The 20,910-nt window shown below is 45.9% G+C and overlaps 1 protein-coding gene across 4 annotated transcripts in view; it reads right to left on the minus strand.

Annotated features, from left to right (window-relative positions):
* Nucleotides 1–18,227, minus strand: part of tns1b (tensin 1b) — a 62,792-nt gene extending 44,565 nt beyond the window's left edge. For 2 of the 4 annotated variants that reach the window (XM_088314633.1, XM_088314626.1), the window contains exons 1-2: nucleotides 18,082–18,201; nucleotides 4,224–4,338 (exon numbers count right to left, since the gene is read on the minus strand). In XM_088314633.1, the coding sequence (XP_088170759.1) occupies nucleotides 4,224–4,338; nucleotides 18,082–18,096 (130 nt within the window). In that variant the 5' untranslated portion in view covers nucleotides 18,097–18,201. Of the gene's footprint in view, nucleotides 1–4,223; nucleotides 4,339–13,291; nucleotides 13,453–18,081 lie in introns of those variants that run through there. The other 2 variants (XM_088314628.1, XM_088314627.1) reach the window with 2 other exon arrangements.
* Nucleotides 18,228–20,910: the final 2,683 nt, after the last annotated feature.

Genomic DNA, 20,910 nt, shown 5'->3' on the forward strand with positions numbered 1-20,910 from the left:
CTCCCAAGTTCCCAAAGACTTTTACATCATGGCACAGATTGCGCAAGAGACCAACAGTGTGGAACGAAATACACTTTCAAAGGTTTTCGTTGTCATGCGCTTCGTTTTTCCAGTCGAGGTATGCGAGCTCACTTCGCAAATTGGATTTAGTTTAACAATCCGTTCAACGGTCAATTCTTTTTATTTTCCATCTCGTACTTCAAAAACAGGAAAGTTTCTTCATCTTGCTCTGATATTTTGATTTGTTTTTTCTTCCAAATCGACAGCCCGAACGTGCGTACGATCAAGGTTGATGAATGTCGACATGTTCCCACGGTGAAGCATTATCGGCCGCCTGCTTTCATCCGGCCTGTGTTGATGTGTTGCCACTTTCAGCAGCACGTCCAAAAACAGCTCAAAAATGGACACGGCTGCAAAGTACGGCAGATAAGTGACAGAAAAAGCACGCACGCAGGTTGCCAGCGGTGGCGCAACAACGCTCCACGTGGGTCACTCACGACCTCACGAGAAATCCAAAGCCTGCCACTGGCATAGATGTCGGCACTGGACCCGGTTGCAGACGGGTCAACGTGTGTCAACGTTAACGTGAGGAGGCTTCCAAAAGAACAATATTGCACGCACGGTGTGGTTGACAAAAGTTGTTCAAAACAACACAAGAGAAGAAAGACACTCGAGCTTGTTCCATAACTTTGGTGCGTGAGAGGAAGGAAAATGTGATGGCGAGTTGGGCCGTTTCCTTCCGTCGGTCCTTCAGCAAGGTCCCACCAGACCGGGCCGACCCCTCCCTCGTATGTACAACACTGGACACAATCGCAGGGCAGGGCTGCACAATTTCCTCTCCCTTCACTCTCACTTTCCCCTCGTCCCTCTTACGTCCTTTTTCTCAGCTGCGGCAACACGTGAGCACCAACACATGCACACTGGCCACGTGCACGACCCTAAGCAACACGCTTTTGTGTACACTGTACACAAAAGTAGAACTTCTCGACATGAGTTGAACTTTTTTCTTTTTTTTTTGTCTAAATTTGGGAGCAACATTGTAGGTAACGTGCACTAGATGGTGCCAGTGAGTTTCACACAAAGAAGCAATTTGTCAAAAACGAGCTGTTGAAGTCGACTCCAAAAGTCAACATCAAAGAAGAAGAATGACATGTTTTTAAACCAACCAAAGTCTGCTCGCGTCACGCTAACGTTGATTGCACCACATCACGAAACTAGCATCGACTAAAAAGCAAATGACTGAAGAATTTGAGCAGCTTACTGAGCAGTCGTGACCGTCTTTATGCGCTTATGCAAATATCATACCGCCACCTGGTGGCCAACAAGAGCAGAACCGGAGGGCCGCGTCTTGAAATAGCTCCTCTTTCCTCTTTCTGGCCGCCGCCCACTACACAGAGCAACTATTGTTGTCCAACATCATATTTGCCGTATTTTTCTGCCTTGGCGTGTCGGCCGGTTGTCATCCGGAAATGGATTTTTCATCTGTGTGAAAGCTTCTGTGCGTTTCAAGGGCTATAAATTGCGATGTCGCTACGTTGTGCAACTGTGATTCCTATTTTGAATCGGAGGCCGAGACCCTCCGTTGAAAATCTTGTCGCAGAACACTGGAGAAGAGCAAAGATGGCAAAAGGTGGCCGCGCAGGTTCATTGTCGTCAATCAACAATTTTCAGAACACTTGAGTCATATTGGATCATTTTCTACTGCACATCTGATCACCCCTCACATTATTCTTCTCATCGTGCACCTGGGTCCTTCTGACTCGAATTGTGTTGATGATCCAAATGTGTCCAAAAATGAAATGAATCCTAATATTTATTGCGAGCTGAAACAAAATAAATTGCTTCACTGTGAGAGCGATCCAACTATTTGAGCACTAGCCTTGAAAAATTCCGTTTTCTCTTAAAAAACGGTGAAGCATTTGATTGATTGTTTAGAAGTCAGACGAGGATTTCATCATTCTGCCGCCCGTCCCACAGCTGCAAAAATCCTTTATGGGTAAAAAGCTCCACCGTGGTCCAGCTGATGTGCCGGTCACGGAATGTGCTTCAAAGTGTTTCACAGCTGCTTCGGTCGAAGCCGCTCGGCATGCACTCGGACAGCAGGTTGGCCTCGGAGCAAGCAGGAGGCATCGCCTCCCTCGTCACCAGCTAAGTGACGCTAGCGCCGACTTGTGGATGACATCTCAACTACAACATCTTCATTGCTCTACTCAATGCGAGTGTTTCAACATATACGCACATGCACTAAAATGATTAAGTTGCATCATAAATTTCACTAAACAATTTCATTTTTTCCACACACACAAACATACATACAGATGCACATAGTGTGTATCAGGTCACGATGGCCGGGAGATCGAACCCACAAACGCCCACTGAGCCACGCTGACACTTGTAAATATTCTGCAAGTGGGTCACATTGACCCATGAGCATTTTTGGTGCTCCAAAGCAATGAAAGAAGCGTTGGCGTACCTAATAAAGTGTCCCGGGAGTGAAAATGGTTGTAATGATGTCGTACAGCCAACAGATGGCGTCCTCACCCTCGCATTACATTTCAGTCATTCCCAAACTTCTAATGAGCCCTTGCACATTTTTGCCATGAGAGAAATGTCAGCGCAACAAAAATGTCCCTAGAATATACTGAAATAAATGTTTGTAAAATGTTATTTTGTGAATTGTGTGGTTTAATGTCAACAGGTGGACGCATGGGTTAATGAAGTACTTTTTGCCATTGAGTGGATGAGCAATATTAGCACCAAATGTCCCCATTGTGAGATATTTTTGAAACTTTTAAAAAGTGTGTGTGTGGATGGGGGAGGGGGGGTGTCTCAGTGGGACTTACATACAGTAAATAGCAGCTGTAAGAACTCAACAGTTCGGACCTGCATGAACCTTCCCCGATGCATTACACACAAACACACAAACACACACACGCACTCCTGCAGTGAGGTCTAGTGTGTAGGTCTCGTGTGTACCAAGTGTTTTTCATCCACCCCATAGACAAACTGAACCCGCCGCCGCCGCCGCCGCACCTCTGTCAATGAAAATAAAAGTCACTTCCTGCCCCCGAGGCCCAGCGCTCCCAAAATACCCCATTCCGGAGTTCCTTGTTTTGTAAGCGCGCCGCTGACCTGCGTCAACACGCCTATTGTGAGAGTAACCCACACCTTGTCTCCTGGCAACCGGCGGCTGGGAGGAAGGACAGACGTTTGTGTCATGGGGAGACCATGTGACTGCACCGTGTTAGTAAACAAGAGCAGCAGAGGGGGCGGCAACAAAAGGCCTGTTGTCGCTTTGTTCAATGTTTGTTTCATGTTGCTCATACGATATGAGAACTATTTCTTCCTCTAAAAAGCCGCGTGGCGGTTCAACTGAATTCTACGGCAGCAGCCGGGTAAAATAGTGTTCGGCGCGTCAGCCTCACATTTCTGACTTTTGGCATATTTGTGAGTCTCCGAAGAAAATTTGTGACACGAAAGCAGTGAAACAATGGCAGTGAGCGGCTCTTTAGCGTCGTGGTCGGGTCACGAGCGCTCCCACCAACATGTTCCCACTTTTGCAGCCAAACCAAACAAGGCCACGTTTCCGCCATGCAGCGGCCTTATCGGACTGAAAGCAGACATTTCCACCATGGTGGCATTTTGCCGAACGCGTTGTATCTTTTTGGGTCTTTCGCGCAACGCCGAGCCGACACTGGCGTGCGTAAGCAAGCAGCTGGCTGACATTGTTTCTTCAGTTCACTTCCTGACAAACAACGTTCATCTAATACCACATCATCAGGGAAACTGTGATTCAGGAACCAGCAAAGGTTACATGATGATGGGTTTTTTTTTTGGGGGGGGGGGGGTTGAAATATCTCTACACAGTTCTCAGTTTTCAGCAATTACCGTGAAACTTGATCCTGCTTTTAGAAACAAATTTATCATTTCACTGTTGTCATAATAAATAAATAACTTGAAGACAATGAAGACTTTTTTTCTTCATGCACTGCGGAGGGAACAGATTGGCAGATACTCAAAATCAAAGAGACTAGGGTGCAAAAAATGTGATCATACCTAGTCTTTAAATTAAAAAATAAATGTAGAAAGCAAGCTTTAATCAGTTCTCGGACCAAAACATTGTTGTTTTTTGCCGTCCAAATGACGGAAGACGCTTGTGAAAAATGACTCGTGCACGTCCGACTTGATGCAAAAGTTGTCAGGTTTGAGCTGAGGTGACTGACCTCTGCAGACGAGTCCATCATGGACGATGACGTGTTTGCAAACGCTGCAGGTCTTGGACTTCTTGAAAGTCTTCTCGCGGAACGTGTGGGAATGCACAGCTTCCAATTCCTCGGGCTGCAATGCACAAAACAAAAAATGTTTTTGGGCTTCCAGGTGGCGCACGTTGTTTTGGACACATGCCATTGCGGTGCGCTCATAACGTGGCAATATGTCGTGAACCAACGGTAACCTTGGTCACACCCACAACTCACATTAACAACTTCACCCTCAAGCCACGCCCCCTCCCCCTCCACAGCATGACATAAATGCTTCAACACCACCGATAACGAGCGCCTTGAGTTTCTGAGGCCTGACAAAAAAAAAAAAAAAAAACAGTCAGTCGGCAACTCTTCACCACTGAGGAAGTACAATTAACTAGAAAAACTGGAATAAGGAAAGACACATAACGCAAAATCTGAGGTTTTTTTTTTTTTTTCGTCGGCGCAACCTTTGCTATCATTTCAAGAAACGTGTAGCGTGTTTGTCGTTTCCCGCTGAGGACAGACCACAGGGAAAGGTGACATCATTTCTGTGGTCTGTTTGTTCAGCTGGTGGCCACATTGCCGCTCCAGTTTGGCTCATTAGCCCTCCGGCTATGTCACGGGTCAAACTGACCCGCTCCAAAGAGTCAATATCCAAAATATGATCCTCATAATAACAAACGGTGCTCGCTCTCGTTTGCCCGTGAATGCGATATCGTTCGCGCTCATTCTACGCAAAGACGATGACGTCACTGATGGTGCGTGTGTGAATGCCTGTCGGTGTCTTTTCTTTTTTAAAAATCAAGAACAGCGACGCTGTGTTCGAAACGTTGCGGTCTAACATGCGCTGATGAAAGTGGCAAATGTGTTGAAAGCAGGAGAGGCGAGCGCATGCGTCCATGTGGCTTCCATTCACTAAAAAGCTCGTGAGCAAGACGGACAAGGTTCCAAATGTGACGTCACCATGGCGACGTATCGGACAATCTCACAGGGGAGAGCGCCGAACCTCGTTACACGGATCGCTCATGGCCGCAACCATTTTCCCATCGACAAAAGATTTCCAAAAAGATTGCCGCCCGCAAATGATGCTCCAGGCGCTGGCGATGCTCAAGCTGTGTGTGACATCTCGCTGGTTTGCGTTTGAGAGGCGCATGGCCACAGCGCTCCAGCCAAGCCTTCGTTCGTTCCTCCCTGCTGGCCATCGCTACTTAACGTGATTAGCTTAATCGAGTTGGGCTGAAATAGCAAGCGAGCATGTGCTGCAAGCGCCCGGATTGGTTTGCTCCCAAGCACCGGACATGAACAGCAAGAACGTTAAAATGGCTGAAATTGCACCATGGGGCCTTGAGACGAGCTCGTTACTCAAAACATGAATCTTACCCCATGGAAATGGATGGAAATGTTGTTAATCCATTACAAAATGTGTTTAAAAAAAAGAAAAGCACTCTGTAATGTTGTGTTTCAAGAAACCAAGCTGTAAGGACGTACAAAAATGGAGCGTAAAGACTGAAATAATTAATAACAAAAAATAAATATTCTGCACCTTGTGCAAGGTGTGCCTTGGCCACCGGGGGCAGTGTAACACAGTCATACGGGCATGTAAGATGGGCTCCTCATATTCTTTTAGTTGTTCTTATGTCTGAGTGTCGTTATTGTTTTTATTCACAATTCTCATTTATTTTTAGTCTCCGTCAAGCATAGCTCCCAATAAACTTTTTTTTTTCTCTCTTTAACCGCTGCTTGTTGCGGAGTGAGATGAGTTGCATTCCATCAAATCAGGTCACTTCTATCTCTCGCTTCTTTTCTTCATCTATCGATGCCAACGGCGTTTCGTGAGTGGAAGCCAGAAAACGTCCATCAACCTGAAACTCTTTGAGTCTATTTATCCGCCTCCTTGACATCTCCAAAACCTTATTCAGTCAGTCACGCAGCGGGTATGCCCAGTAAGTGGGAGAGAGTATGGGGGCAAGGAGGGTGTCTGCGGCATTCACCAGTCAAGCACTTGTCCTATTGAGCCATTTGTCATCCTCCTAAATGCGGAGGTGAAAGCATTTTGTGTGTCTTCTTGCAATCCAGTCTCAAATATTGAACTTGAAAGCAGAGCAACGGCCACGTTTGCTTTTGTGAGCCCAAAATTGCTTCCGATCATTAGCAATGCAGCTGGCACTCGAGGAGTTTGTTTATTGTTTTTTTTGGGGGGTAGCCAAGTGAGTGGCTTGGGGCGGGGGAGGACTGGGGAGGCGGGATGGGGGTGGGAAGCAGACAAGTAAATAGTTCTTTAAAAGCAACTCGTCGACTATCTTCATAAACAAGACGAACGTTGATGATTTTTTATTTTTTTTTGTGACAACATGTTCTATCGTGTCCTTCGGGCAGTTTTGCGGGGTGTTCGGGGCAGCGATCCGCCTAATACGGGCTGCTTGTCCCTCGACCACCAATGTCAGAGTTTGGTCCGCATTGCCGGCAGTAAGTCGGATTTGTTTCCGGTGAGGTTTGGATTCCGCCAAGACTGCACTTTGACACGATTTTGTTGGTGACTTTTATGGAGAGAATCCAGTTTGGTGGCCTCATTTTTGCATCTCTGTTTTTTGCAGATGATGCGGTTGTTGTCCAACTCTCACCGGAGCGCTCGCAGCCGATTGCGAAGCGATTGAGATGAAGATCAGCACGCCAAATCTGAGACGGTCGTCGTCAGTCGGAAAGCGGTGGAGTGCGTTCTCCGAAGGGGATGAGATCCTCAAGCCTCTCGTCCTCAACGTTGAGAGGAGCCAGATGAGACTCCTCCTGGACGCCTCCCGGCGAGGAGTTCCGGGGAAGTCCCACCGGCAGGAGGTCCCGTGGACGACCCAGGACACGCTGGAGAGACGTGTGTCTCCCGGCTTCAAAACGTGAGCGTTGGAAAGAGCCACAAAGCAAGGAAGTGCTTTAAGCGTGCAGACGGGAACCCGACGCTGGGGTCAGGGTGCACATGCCCCCCCCCCCCCCCCCCCCCCGCCTCGCCCCTGAGCTCTCAGGCGCAGCAGCGCCTGGGAACAGACAGTCTTCCCCAAGCGACGCATGCATAATGTCCCGCTCGGCATTCATTAGCAAGCGTGGGTCAAAACAGAAGATGAAAACGCACAAACACACACACAAAGATACGGAAAGAGTGAGTTGGCCATCTGGTCACACAAACATTGCTTTCATACTTTCAAAAGGCAGCAAAAGTGCGCCACACACAAAATTGGCTTCTTTTTTTTTTTTTCATTTTAGCCATATAGGATGACTCTCTTGGCAACAAAGTGACATCATTTTGTATTTGGGACCTGCAAAATAGGCCAAGCAATATTCAAGTTTTTTAAGTTTCTTCAGAACAACACTCTTTTTCATTTTTCTTTGTAGCGAAATAGCTAAAAAAAACAAAACAATTCCATATTGGACTTTGAAAACGCACATTCCAGCTGCCTGAGGTAACCCGGAGGCTGTTTTTTTCCCTTTTACTGCACAACTTTTCCTCGTCCCACAAACGACTCCAAAGCTGTGACTCATAGTGATGTAAGAGTGCACACACACACACACGCGTAAGTGCAATCAACGCTTTCATGATCATCTATTCCATGCAGCCACATCGTCCGCATTGCAAACGACAATCAATTGCCTTACATGGATGAACAAATGTCGAATTTAAAAAAAATAATAATATTGAATATTTGCTGTCTGTAGCTTCTAATACGTCTCCACATTGCAAATCGAATGTCAGAGCTGTCATATCGGATGTGATACTCGAGGCTTGAGCACTCAGGTTGAACAATTTTTACGTTCCACATCCCCAACAACTCACCAATTATTACAAGTGTGTTGATCCCGGTGTTCATTTATTGGAATAGTGCCGGAACATGGGAACACCCTCCCAAAAATTCACTCAGGGAAGCTTAAAGAAATTAGCCGCATCTGGATAGACCAAAAAAAAAAGGTCAAAAAGGGCTTCTCGGGGCCACAGTTGACAAATATGAACGACATCCTCTGAACTTAACTCCCCAAGAGGGCGAGGAAAAATGAAAGCAAGAAAATAAACATTGGGGGAAATTGAGAAACCCCGAGGAAGAGCCGCAGATTGAGAAAAGAAAAAGTCATTTCAGTGTGCTCTGAATTTAATGATGAAATGACACAACTCCTCTTTGCGAGGAATTTTTTGTCTCATTGCGAGACAGCCACACAACAGGCAAAAACGTCGCCAACGGCCAAAGATCAACATGAGGAGGCTGCGTCTGGAATATTTCCGACTGTAAGATCAGAAAGTCAATAATGAGCCCACATGTTGTTCGGCAAGCCCCGCCTCTCCGTCAACTGGCTTAATGGCTGAGTTAGCGTGCCGCCGCCGCCGCCGCCGCCTCTCATATGGGACGCCATATGCATGGATGGACATTTGAGGCAGGCGCAGTGGGGGGGGGGCAGCGCCACACGCCTCCGTCTGGACTTTCGTCCCACTGAGCACAAGTGACACACGTGACACCCAATATGACTTTTAGAGAAAAGTTCTTATTCAAGGATTTGGAAAATGTATTTTCATGACCTTAAAAATAATGCTCCACTCCAAAAGGATGACTTTGATGGCTGTCTAACTGCACATTGGCACAAGTCGCGAGGACAGCACCCGTCCAATTTTGTATTTTTCCTCATTGCATCTCTTCCTCAGATTACTCAGCAGGCAACTTTGCAAAGACTTTTGAGAGGAAAAAGTTCCAAATGATCTAAAAACAAGACAGCAAAGTCGTTTGGAAATTCACGAAAGCACTTTGGAGCTGGAGCAGGGGGGGCCACTTCCTTGTAATCGTTTGCAACCAGTGGAATGAGACAACAATTCCGCGGCGAGGCACTCGAAGAACCTTTTCCCTTCCTCCTCTTTCTGTTCCCGCTGCCCAAATGGCTTCACAATGAACAGTCACCTGCTATTCATTTGGGGAGAAATGCACCGCAGGCATTCCGGCCTCGCCTCCTTCCCGACCCCCCAACCCCCAACATGTCCGCTCTCAGCATCCATTTCATCTCCGTTAGATGGATCACAGGAAGGAAATGACCCAAACTTTGAAGTAATAAAGGAGGGGGCAAAAAAAAAAAAACTTTTCCGCAGAGCATCAAAAGCACAGGGATGAACGCGGTATTGGATTTTTCTTGATTGTCTGGATTTAGTTCTCAAACGTCAAGCACAATCCACTTCTGAATCCGAATTGTTGACAGTAAAAAAAGAAAAGACGAACGGAACGCGTGATGATTGCCTGAAGCATCCATGCAACACGTGTTTTGAAAGCTGGCATGCATTGAGCAGGACCCCCTCCCTGACTTCCCAGTTCGCCAAATACTCACGCTCGGTCAGGGGCCGTGACACTGTCACCCCCTCATGTGTTAGTTTTGGCGCCGGTCCAAGTGGGGGGGTTGAAACAAAAACAGCAAACGGAGGAGCAAAGTGATGAGCTCATTCCGCCAATGACATGCGAGACGGCCACTTTTCAGGCATGGCAACTTCATACTTTACTTGCGTATTTGTTTTGCAGATGTTTTGAAATTGGATGATGGCAAATTCAAGTCAGAAAAGACGACAAAAAAGATATAAAAAAAATTGTAGCTAAGATTGGCCCAGTTGAAATATTGTTTTAAAAATGTTTACAAACAAACAAAGAAATAAATAAATAAAAATCTGGATTTTTCTTTTCTTTTCTTTTTCTTTTTGTCTGATGAATAATCATGCGGCTGACGTGTGATCATTTTTCCGGGAGCGTTATTAAGATATGACACAAGTTGACTTGTCCCCTATGTTGACCCCCCCCCCCTCCCAAAAAAAACCCACAAAAAACATTTTGATCAGACTTGGCACGAGAGAATGAAGGAATGAAAAGAATTCAAGAGTGTGTGCAGTTAAGCGGACATCCTGAACTCAAGCAGCCTTGGATCAGGCAGCGTAAAAATTGGGGAAACTCAACACGCTCCAAATTGCGCAAATGCCAAAAGACCATGGGAGGTTTAAGGCCAATGCGGCCAGTCAAGCGTGCCCAAAACAGGGCTGGGGGGTCGCGGGCGCGGGGCTTCTTCTTGGCGAGCAAAAAGGCTGGGAGGCGGCTTACACAAAGCTCAACACCTCTCATAAATCAACCAAGCGCTGGTCGAACTTCCCCTTTTTCTTGTTTGGGATTTTTCATGCAAGTCGTCCAAAGTAAACGTGTGAAAGGAGCAACAGTTGATTAAAAATGGCCGATGGATGGGGGGGGTCATGGCACCCACGAGCTATGTGGGTGGTTTGACAGTCGTGCTTTTCCTGCTGTTCGCACATAAACGCCTTTTATCTGACGGGATATTAAAATATTGATGCTTTTCGTATCGAGTTGGCATCAAGGCCGCACATTTTGACGACTTCTTGTTTAGGCGATGGGTCCTCCCGACTTTTTCGTGCCTCCGTTTATGAAAGGCATGACCAACCAAATTCATGTTGACCAATTCAACTGGTGTCAAGGACCATTTTTTTTTTCCACTTGTGAGTTTTGGACGGCTTGTATGGACCGTAAAAATAAAATTGATTTTAACCAGCGTACACACACTTGCAAAAAATTGGACATGGTCGGGCAACTTGAGCCACACACACAAAAAAAAAAAAAGGTGACGAAATTTTTGAAAGAAAAAAAATGAAAAATGACTCCAAATTGTGCGACCAAATTGTGGTTGGATGATTTGTTCGGCAACGTGTCCAACTCGATCGAATGAGCAGTCGCTGAACATTGCGGTAATAAAAGCCGTACTGACGCTTGGTCGATCAGTATATGGGGGCGAGGTGAGAAGTGGCTCATCTTGAACGAGACACAACCGACCCCTCAAATGTGACACATTTCAGCGAGACCAAAATATAATTTTTCTCAAGTTTTTCTCAAGTGTAATCGGCGGTCGAAGAGGGACGGCTCGCAAAGCATAGATGCACATTTTTGTCTTGCTTTCAAGGCAAGCAAACAAAGAACGCTCCCGGGAATGGATCAAAGACAGATTCTACGGGGAAGGGAGGGCGTGATTCCCAACAGAAGAATAAAGGAGGCCCATTTTGCGATTGAAAGGATCATGGCTTCAGCCTTTTGAAACTCTTTTGAGATGAAGGCCACCATAAATAAACTGGATTTGACTTCCTTGACACCAATTACTACTTTCATTTTTCTCCTGCTCTTTGGCACCATCTTGTGCCAATGTTGGGCATTACAAAAAAAAAAAAAAAAATAATGTCATTTCCCAGCTGAGGGGAGATTTGACAGGAAAAATACAAATATGCGAATTTGCGAATAGCGGAACCGACGCACAGTACGCATGTCGTAAAGCGAGGATCGTGAGTTATCACAAACCTTGACACAAAGAGGACGCTCACACGTTAAGAAACGTGACTTTGGAAAAGGATTTGCGATGGAATGGCTGTCCTCTCGCAACGATGCGATTATGGACATGAGAAGAGACGGCCAATTAATGCCGAGACGCATACTGAGCCCATTCCGAATACATGAGCTGGCTTTGTTCGACTGTGCTGTGATGCAGTCAATGAGTGACCCAAAGCTATGCTGGTGGGGGCGTGGGGGGGCTCCGTGGCGCTTTTACAACCCCCCCCTGCTTTCACCTCGCCTCGGAAAGAATGGTAATTATCTGATGAAGAGCTCTGTAAGATGATCCAGTCCGCTCATGAAGAACTGGTGCGCAGTCTGGTCCCAAAGGACCGGCGCAGAACGAGGAACGTTGGACGTCAAGGAGCTATTCAGGGATTGCGCGCTTTCATCCTCTCTTCAGTTCCAGAGGGGAGCACCGTTTACTTTGACATTCTTTTTTTTTTTTTTTTTGGAGCCAGGAATGTTCTTTCATAATGGCAGCTGAGGAGTAAAACGCACCCACGGAGTTTCAAACCCTCGTCTTGTGTCACGGGTCAAACTGACCGGAGCTCTTATTTTCGTATTCTTCTTCTGAGCTGGTTCTTTCATATTTTTTAGTTCATATGGACTTTTATAACTTTATTAATGTTGCTGGGTCAATTCAATCTTTGCTGGCCTGGCTCTTTTTTACTCCAATTTTTTTGAAATTATTTGTTTTAATTGACGTAGCATTTTAATCCGCTTGTCACATTTGCAACAATAATGCTAATCAGTCAATTTGAAAAAAAATCATATGCGAAATCAACCATTGTGCGTTTATGGCAGAAAATCAAGCAGAAGTTTCAAATCAAACAAAAACTGCTTCAATGGGTCAATGTGACTCACAACACAACAAGGAGATGAAATATATTGCGGCGGCAACGGCACAAGGGAACGATGGAAGGGTTTTAAACCTGCAGCGGGTCATCCTGAGCCATGGACATTTTTTGCTAAAGCAAAGACACAAGACGCACCAACGTGAGCCACGGTGCTTTTAGACAAACAAACACTAAAGTTTGGATTGCACATTACAACTCGGCCGACCCCTCAGTGCACAAACAAGCCCTCCGTGAGCGCGAGAATGCGCCGCAGATTCAATGATACAAGAGAGAGCAAAAAATAGCGGCGTGCCCCAACCACCTCAAGTCGGACAGCGAGAGACGCAGAGGCAGTGCCAAAATATCGAGAGCCATTCGATCCAATTCGGCAAACGTGGCGACTGTATGTTGCAACGCCAACAAACTTCCTAATTCCCATGTGTCACAGTGCCAAGCCCCCCCGCAGCCTGGGAGCGAACCCTGCACCCAACCCCCGACAAGCAGACCACCCAAAAGATCCTTTGGCTTGCTGAATCTGCGTCTGGAATGAGACAAGCCCCCAAGAAGACGCAAACGTCTCTCACGTCGGAATGATTGGACTACGTGCACAAAACAACAACGGTGCGTTCATTCATCGAAAGTCATTTTGCCTTGTGAACACAACGCAACAGAAAGTCTTGCGGACAACGCGACACGCACAAACGGATGGTCTCAAACATCTTTCATGTCATCACGACAACAGAAACGCGTCGTCTTGGCTCGCGCACCCACAAGACAACAGAAAGTTACACAAGCACTGACAGCCGCGCCAGAAACATGATCTCACCCAGAGCATGCAGGACAGGCAGACCCAGGTACGAGCAGAACCGGCCAAAAGTGTCGGCAAGCTGAGGGACACGGACGGCATGGTGACGGACGGCCGCAACACGCTTAGAAATCTTCAGGACGTGCGATCCCGGCTTGCCGAGGCATTACGATGCACAAGGCGCATAGCCGCTTGCGAACGTCAGGATCCTTCGGCTTGTCCCGACTCCCCCCCCCCCGCCCCCTCAATGTCAGCGTGGCTCTGTCCTCTAATTGGATCCTGACTGCCTCTCCTCTCTCTCACCACTCCGCCGCTCTTCCCTTCTGCCGGGGCAAAGTTTCACAAAGCTTTTTGGGAACAAGAGGGGCTGGCTGAGGAGGGGGTCAGCCAGCACCAACCCCGCCACATGGAGCAAAGGGGGTGGGGGTACTCTTATTATCCATCTCTCCTGACCCTCCTCTTGCGATCTCATCCTACCGCGACCCCCCCCCGCTTCTTAAGCCCTCTCAGCCGCACTTATTTTAATTTCATTCATGCCTCGATCCCTTAGCCCCTCCTGCCTGGCGTAGCCCTCCGCATCCGTTGCCCTTCACCTCCCCCATCTCTTCCAAGGCAATCTATCCGTGCAATATTTACTGATTTAGTGTCTCGTAATACTTCAGCACAGTTACATCTTGAGCAAAACACGGCATCGATTCGGGTCAATTTGTTGATTGGACACAATCTGGCGTCTCAAAATGATCCAAAGCTGACAGTGGCTATCAAAGCAAGCCATTGAGTCAAAGAAATGGTGTGTAGACCGCAGAGATGAGATTGCATCAAGGCACAGAGACAAAGCAGGGCACAAAAAAAAAGTGGCCTCTCCTCTCATAGAAATTAAACGACGCATTCAGAATTTCCCCCCTCGAGATGGTCGCCAAGACAAAATGAGCGATCAGGAAGGAAAAGCTTTGGTCAGATCAGGGTGTTCACAAAAACTCAGACTTAAACTCAAAGGAGGATCTCCGCGCATATAGCTGCCCACCAGGATTTGAAAGTGCAACGACCGGATCATATACTGGCGCGAGTAGCGACGCTGCACTTGAGCTGCGTGAATTGCTGTGAGAATTTTACACATCTTGAGAAAATCTTTTACAGTCAGACAAATGTGCAACAAAAGTTTTGATAACAATCATTTCTTTAGTGGGCACGCCCCCTGCTGGACATGAGAATGTACTGTAAGTATGCGTCTTCACCGTGTTGGAGCCCCCACCCAACTGAGTACACACAAATTCTGGGATGGATGATCAAATGTACACAAACACCTTCAACATAGTGTATACGCAGCACACACTATAAATACACAAAACACGCACACACACACACGCACCCTCGTGCAGCAAACAGAGAGGATTAATCCCCTGCTATTTCCCGCAGACCACCCTTCGAGAAGCAAAGTCACCAAGGGGAGACTCAAAACATTTAAGACCAACTGCCAGAAAATGCCAAGCATGTTTCATGCCCGATGTTTCAAATTCATGCAAAAAATTCCGCCTAGACATTTTTTCTCCATGTACTTTTTAGTTGGGTTTTACTTCCTATATTATACGTCTTCCATGAGTTGATCACAACAGCGGCCCGGCCCTCCCTTTGTCGAGCACTCACGCGACCACTCGCATGTTCGCAAAGTAGATGACGGTTAAAAAAAAAGATGGCCGACCAGATTGTGCGTTTGCCGCATCTGCGTTGTTTTGAAGGCGTTGCATTTCTTCCTCAATTCATTTAAGTGATTGCGTTGTGACTGAGTGTTGCCATGTGGCTTGCGTTTCGGAAATTAATTGCCCGACTCAGCAAATCGACCATCAGGCAGCGTGCCCACTTCCAGTGTGAATACACAACTGTCTCACACACACACACACACACCCGTGTCGGTATTGTGCAATATTTGTGGCATCATTTTAGCCATTCGGAGAGATAATCGAACACAACACGGCGCGTATGACAAATTAATTGTGTGCTTCATTTTTTAAATGGTTGCATTCTTCTTTTGACACTTTTCACACTTTAGCAGTTAAAATACGTGCTCGCTAGGGTTTAAATCTAGCCGATGGGCGAGGCCGAGCGAAAAGCTTCCACGTCTTACAGCCCACTCAGACGTGACTGAAGATGAGGAAAGCAAACAAAGGCAGTTTAGTTGTTGAAATGATCATTTACACTTTAACTGGCACAATAAATGACAATAAATCGTGTCGGTGCAGAGGTTCCCATCATTTGAGAGAAAAAAAGGCGCTCGACCAGTGAACTACAATGACAAGACCACGAACACTTAGGACCTATTTTCCCGAAAGTTAAACCTCGAGCCTTCGTGAGACATTTGTCCACGGCAATGACTTCTGAGTGTAGCTTCCGCGAGACGAATAATACCTGATTCTGGCTCTTCCGGCGTTTCCAAGAAGGGAAGATGCAGCAGAAGAACAATCTTGCCCAACTGAAGATTGTGGAGACACACCAGTGGAGTCTGCCCATCCTTTCCGGAAAACCTCCCGTCGTCCTCTACCGTGTGACTGCAGCTCTTGCTTAGCCTTCGTCTTCCTCAACTGTCTCCTTCGAAAACGAATCACCGGGAAGTCACGGGGACAAACCCAGCGTGGCGCTCGAGCCAATCAAAGCAATGGCGGCCGCATGTCCGCTTTGGTTTTCGGTGCCGACGTAAACTCCAGACAAGTGCCGTTCCGTCCTTTCGTCTTTAGCCCGGCATCACGTCCGTCCGTCCGTCCGTCCTCTTTGCAGGATGCTGCAGGTCTTCCGTTTGCAGCAAAGGAAAAAGGGGGGGGGGGGCAGACAGTGGCGGGGCCAGTTGTCTTATGAGGGAGGAACTTAAAGTGATGAAAAAAGGAGGGAGGCTTTTCAGGCTAATGACTCTTGTTGACATAAGACAGATGTGTCCTCCTCCTCCTGCGCACTAAAACCAACTCCAATGACCAGATGACGTTATTGCAACCGATGCACTTTCCCTCGTTCACTTCCCACTCAAAGATGAGATTGAATGGAAACCCGTCCAGTCGGCCAGATGAGGCGGCACGTCCGAGTGACCCCGAACGGGGTGAGCGCAACAAAAACGGGTGGACACAGGTGGGCAATTTTCTCATCCAAGTATCACCACAGAATCACACTGGCCCAGGCATGACAATTTCAAAACTACCACTTGGGTTTATAATCATGGAAAAAAAAAGTGCCTTTTGTTCAGGTCAAAATGGGACTTGTGATCATACACTTTGGTTAAACTGTACTGTGTATAGTCAAAATGTTTTCAAAATCAGATTTGGGGTCAATTTTTACTGTCGAGTACTGTGGTGTTTTTGTAAACATTTTCGATGAAACAAAAACTAAGCTAGCAAAGTCATATAGAAAATGAAAATGTACAAAACAAAAGTCCAAATAAAATGAAGAGTAACTTGTCATTCAAATCCCCAAAGTATTGATCCCGTTACATTGCGTTGACAGCCGGTGATGCGAGCGTTCTCGATGCGCCGATGCCGCTTCTGCCTTCTCCAAGTGGGCCACACGGCTGTAATTCTGTCTTCCGTGCGTTTGTTCTCTGTGGGCCAATTTGAGGCTGAAGCTAAATGCCACAAAGTTGACACTTTTCAGCAAGGCTCGTTGCTTCAAATATTTGGAATACAAAACCTTTACCGCATTCGACAATTTTCCTGTCTTATTACATCCCAGCCAAGTGGCTCTGACCAATGTTACGATTGTCTGCCGCCCCGCCCACTATTGATCCGATGCACCCATTTTATTTATCTATTTATATTTGAGAGTGAGAGCTTGGCCGACGCGAGCGCATGGCAGAAAGCCAGAAGGGATTAGATCAAAGCTCATTTCATTAGCCGTGCAAAGACACATTGCTTCTCTCTTGATTCAGCAGAAGGGAGCCCTTTTTGTAGCCCAGCCGTTTTGCACGAGAAAATGAAATGTAATTGGTGGCACACGCAGTGTCCCACAAAACAATGATGCCGATTGTGTGCAGACGGGAGGACCGCGAAAACTGTAAACGTATACTCAGCACAATCTGAGAGCGGGTTTCACAATCCGACCCGATCATGTGATCGGAATTCAGATCCAATCACGTGCCTTTCGGCTGATTGAAAAACGTCATTTTTTTTTTCGGTTTCTGAAATTTGAAGTCACCAAATAATCCAAATAGCTCAATTTTATATTATAAAATGTTACACTTTGTTTCTTTTGGGGTCCCTGATAGCAGCTGTGAAATTTGTCTTCGTCGGTGCCTGCATGACTGCGCTGTACTGCCCCCCGATGGCCAAGTTACGCACATTCATGGATTCACTACAGTATGATTCACAAAGCGTTTCAATCTCTGTGTTCTATTTAATTGCGTTTTTACTGCTAGAAAAGAACAATACTCTTGAGAACTGGTTTGACAAAACATTTGGATGTTTTTAGGGAGACCGGAATGAAATCATGACATTTCCATAAATTCCTTTCTATGAATTTCAGTTGCAAAACATGATTGAAGATGATCATTTTTGTAGAAATTTAAATTTTTTGTGAACCTTATGAAATGGAAACAAAATCAATGATAAGCAATAGAATGACGAAGCACCTTGATCTTGTGGTACATTCGTAACATTGATATGGACGCAGCCACGAAACAAAAACGGCATGAACGGTTCAAGTGAATTGACTGAAGCGAACAAGAGTCCATTGAAGCAACGTCCAGCGACAGCGTGACCCGGTCGACCGCGCGATTTGGAAGCAAAACGTTGGCCACCTTCGGGTATAAACCGCATCACAACGTCACGGGCACTCACCAGCAAGAGGGACATGGCCGTCGTCTCGGAAGACACCTGAAGACGAATTTCCACTACTTCTTTGACACATCCAAAGCGTCCTGTCACTGCACGAGCGTTCCCACTTCGATCTTCTTCTCTCTGTGACAAAAGTGAGAGAGTGCCCTTGTAGTCTGGCCCTTATCCTGACATACTTCCTGAGCACCATTGTTAGCCAGGAGAGGAAACACACGCACACGCACGCGCACGCGCACAATGGAAAACGTGTATCAGGAGAACAGAACATGGAAAGCAAAAATGTATTTTTCTTCATTAATTGTGATGATCTTTTCGCTATCTTCTTACGTGTGTCATGAAACAGTCCCTCAGAACGATGTCCTTGCCCAACTTGTCCACTAGCGGCATCCCAAACTCCATTCAATCCAATAAGCATCGAGAACGACAACGAGAGGACGGTTGCTGTTGCTGTTGCAGAAAAATGAAGCAAGTTGGCGTATGAGTGACGTTAACGGGTGCCAACCATGCTTTCGGGCGCATGCAACAAATGTGGGCAAGTGTGATTTAATGAAACATTCCACGTGCACAGCGCAGAGGGCAGAACACGCACGCCCGCCCGCCTGGGATCAGGACAGGAACGTGGAGCATGTGCAACTTTTTTATGTGAGAGGTTGGAAGGCTCTGAAGTTTCTACTCTTGTTCTATGAGCTAATTATAACAGCACAGCAAGACCTCCAGAGAACAATGGCGGGCACAGATTTTAGAAATAGTTGGAGATGAACAAGTGGTCATAAATAAAAATGTAATCAGATTTAGTGTTGGACCATGAAGATTTTGATCTCAAAATGATGACACTTTTAATGTCAAATTGAGCAGACTTTTTTCTTAAAAATGTGATTTCTCTTGAAAAGTTAAAAATATGATTTTTCTTGAAAAGATGCTACTTAAGTTACATAATATGACTTTGTCGTCTTTAATCTTTGAAATATGCAACATTTTAAGTGAAAAACGTTCAAATGTATTCATGTAAGATTCTGAATTGAATGGCAATTTTTTTTTCTGTAAAATATTTTTGCAGAGCCCAACGTGAAAGCAAATTCCAGTGGAAATACCGACTAAAGAATCCTTTAAAAAAAAGTCATTGCAAACTGGCAACAAGCCTCAGCTTGTCACGAGCACTGGTACAAAACAAGAAGGGGTTGGCTGGGGTCTTTCTTCCTGTGTGCATATAGAACGTCAAAGTGGGCGATTTAAGTTCCACAAGGGGAATATTCGGCCCACGACGTTAACATGATTGGGCGACCTGGCTTGTGCGCCACTGTCACGGTCATGACCAGTGCAGCTCCAAACGTCCACAAAAGGAAAAAAAAGTGGCCGAGCGAGACTTTGCAGTATCTCCACAACGTTGAAAGCCGACGTCCACTCCATCTTGCCAAGTTTTGAGGGACAATGTCAACAAAAGGGCACAAAAGGCACATTGACGAGATGCCATCAAGTCAAGGCAGATCGGATGTGGCCGGCAGCCCAAATTATGTTCTGCTGTTGCCACGGACACCAAGCAACCAATATACATACAGAGGAGAAATACTGCACAAAGAAAAATTGAAAAGAAATATATAACATATGAAATGATTTATAAGATTGACTCTTTTTTTCTGCGTTTTCAACGTAAAACGGGTCAATTGGACCTAATAATAATAATAATAATAATTTGCCCTTTATTAGACCCACAATGGGGAAATTCGAGATTCGAACCCAGGCCTCCTGGGGAGACTGGGTCCTGAACGCGGCGCCTTAGACCACTCGGCCATCCTGGCATCATAATAGAAGGCGCTGAACTAAATACAATTCCTAAGACAGCCTTCAGCCAACCCAAAATGTCCTGCAAAGGTTTCCAGGGTGGAAAATGACAGAGGTTGCGTTTGCTTCAGCATCACTCTTCTCTGGCAAGTCGAGAACACGCTGGACACGGGCAAGACAGAGAGGCTCTTGTCCGGCCGACTGGCAGAGCGGCAGGTAGAACTCAAATGATAGGCCGTCCTCACACACTCTGCACAGAGAACGCACTGTTTGGCCAAAGTGCCAAAGCGGCCACTGGAATGCGCGATGGCACCGCAAGAAACTCACATTTCACCGCATACCTTCCAAACACACCCAAAACAAATGGGACAGCCTCACAAAATCTTGCATCAAACTTGGTTTGTTAGAAAAGCACACAGCAAAAAAATCACTTCATGGAATGCAAAGAATTGGGCAGTGTGTGTGTCAATGGGCGTTGTACTGCTCCATGTTGGCCACCAGGGGGCAGTATAATACAAACAGACATATTGTGCTGCACGTGGAAAATGGCAAATAGAAATAGAATTGAAGAAAATATCAAATTGATTTGCGACGCAGTGAACCTACAAAATGAGCATCTGCATGAGAGAGTTGTTGGATTGTCTGTCTACATGTGTTGCGAGCGCTTGTGTTCGTAATGCAAGATTAATCCTAATTTTGCTAGCCCATTCGATGGAATATCACATTACGTGTTAGCAATGTATCGAGCAATCGGACTTGTGGAACAAATTAAGTAAAATTTACTTTTTCCTTTTCAGTATTTGTTTTGTTAAAATTGTTCAATTTTACCAACTGCATGTTATTGTGTTTAATCACCAAAAAAGATTACGTGTTACATAAGAATTTTTTTTTTTTTAATGTAGTAAATATAAGAAAAGAACAAGAGACTATTACCCATATACACTTAAAATATATTGTTGGTACAGTTTTAGACTTTAATCTGTGTCAAATTAATCAACTGTATATCCATCAAAATATGTGTTTGCTAAATTGTGGAATTTATTTAACAATAAA

Source organism: Idiotropiscis lumnitzeri, chromosome 14 (genome assembly GCF_059441095.1).
Source record: "Idiotropiscis lumnitzeri isolate Australia: NSW breed Sydney's pygmy pipehorse chromosome 14, RoL_Ilum_1.0, whole genome shotgun sequence".
NCBI classification, from domain to species: Eukaryota; Metazoa; Chordata; class Actinopteri; order Syngnathiformes; family Syngnathidae; genus Idiotropiscis; species Idiotropiscis lumnitzeri.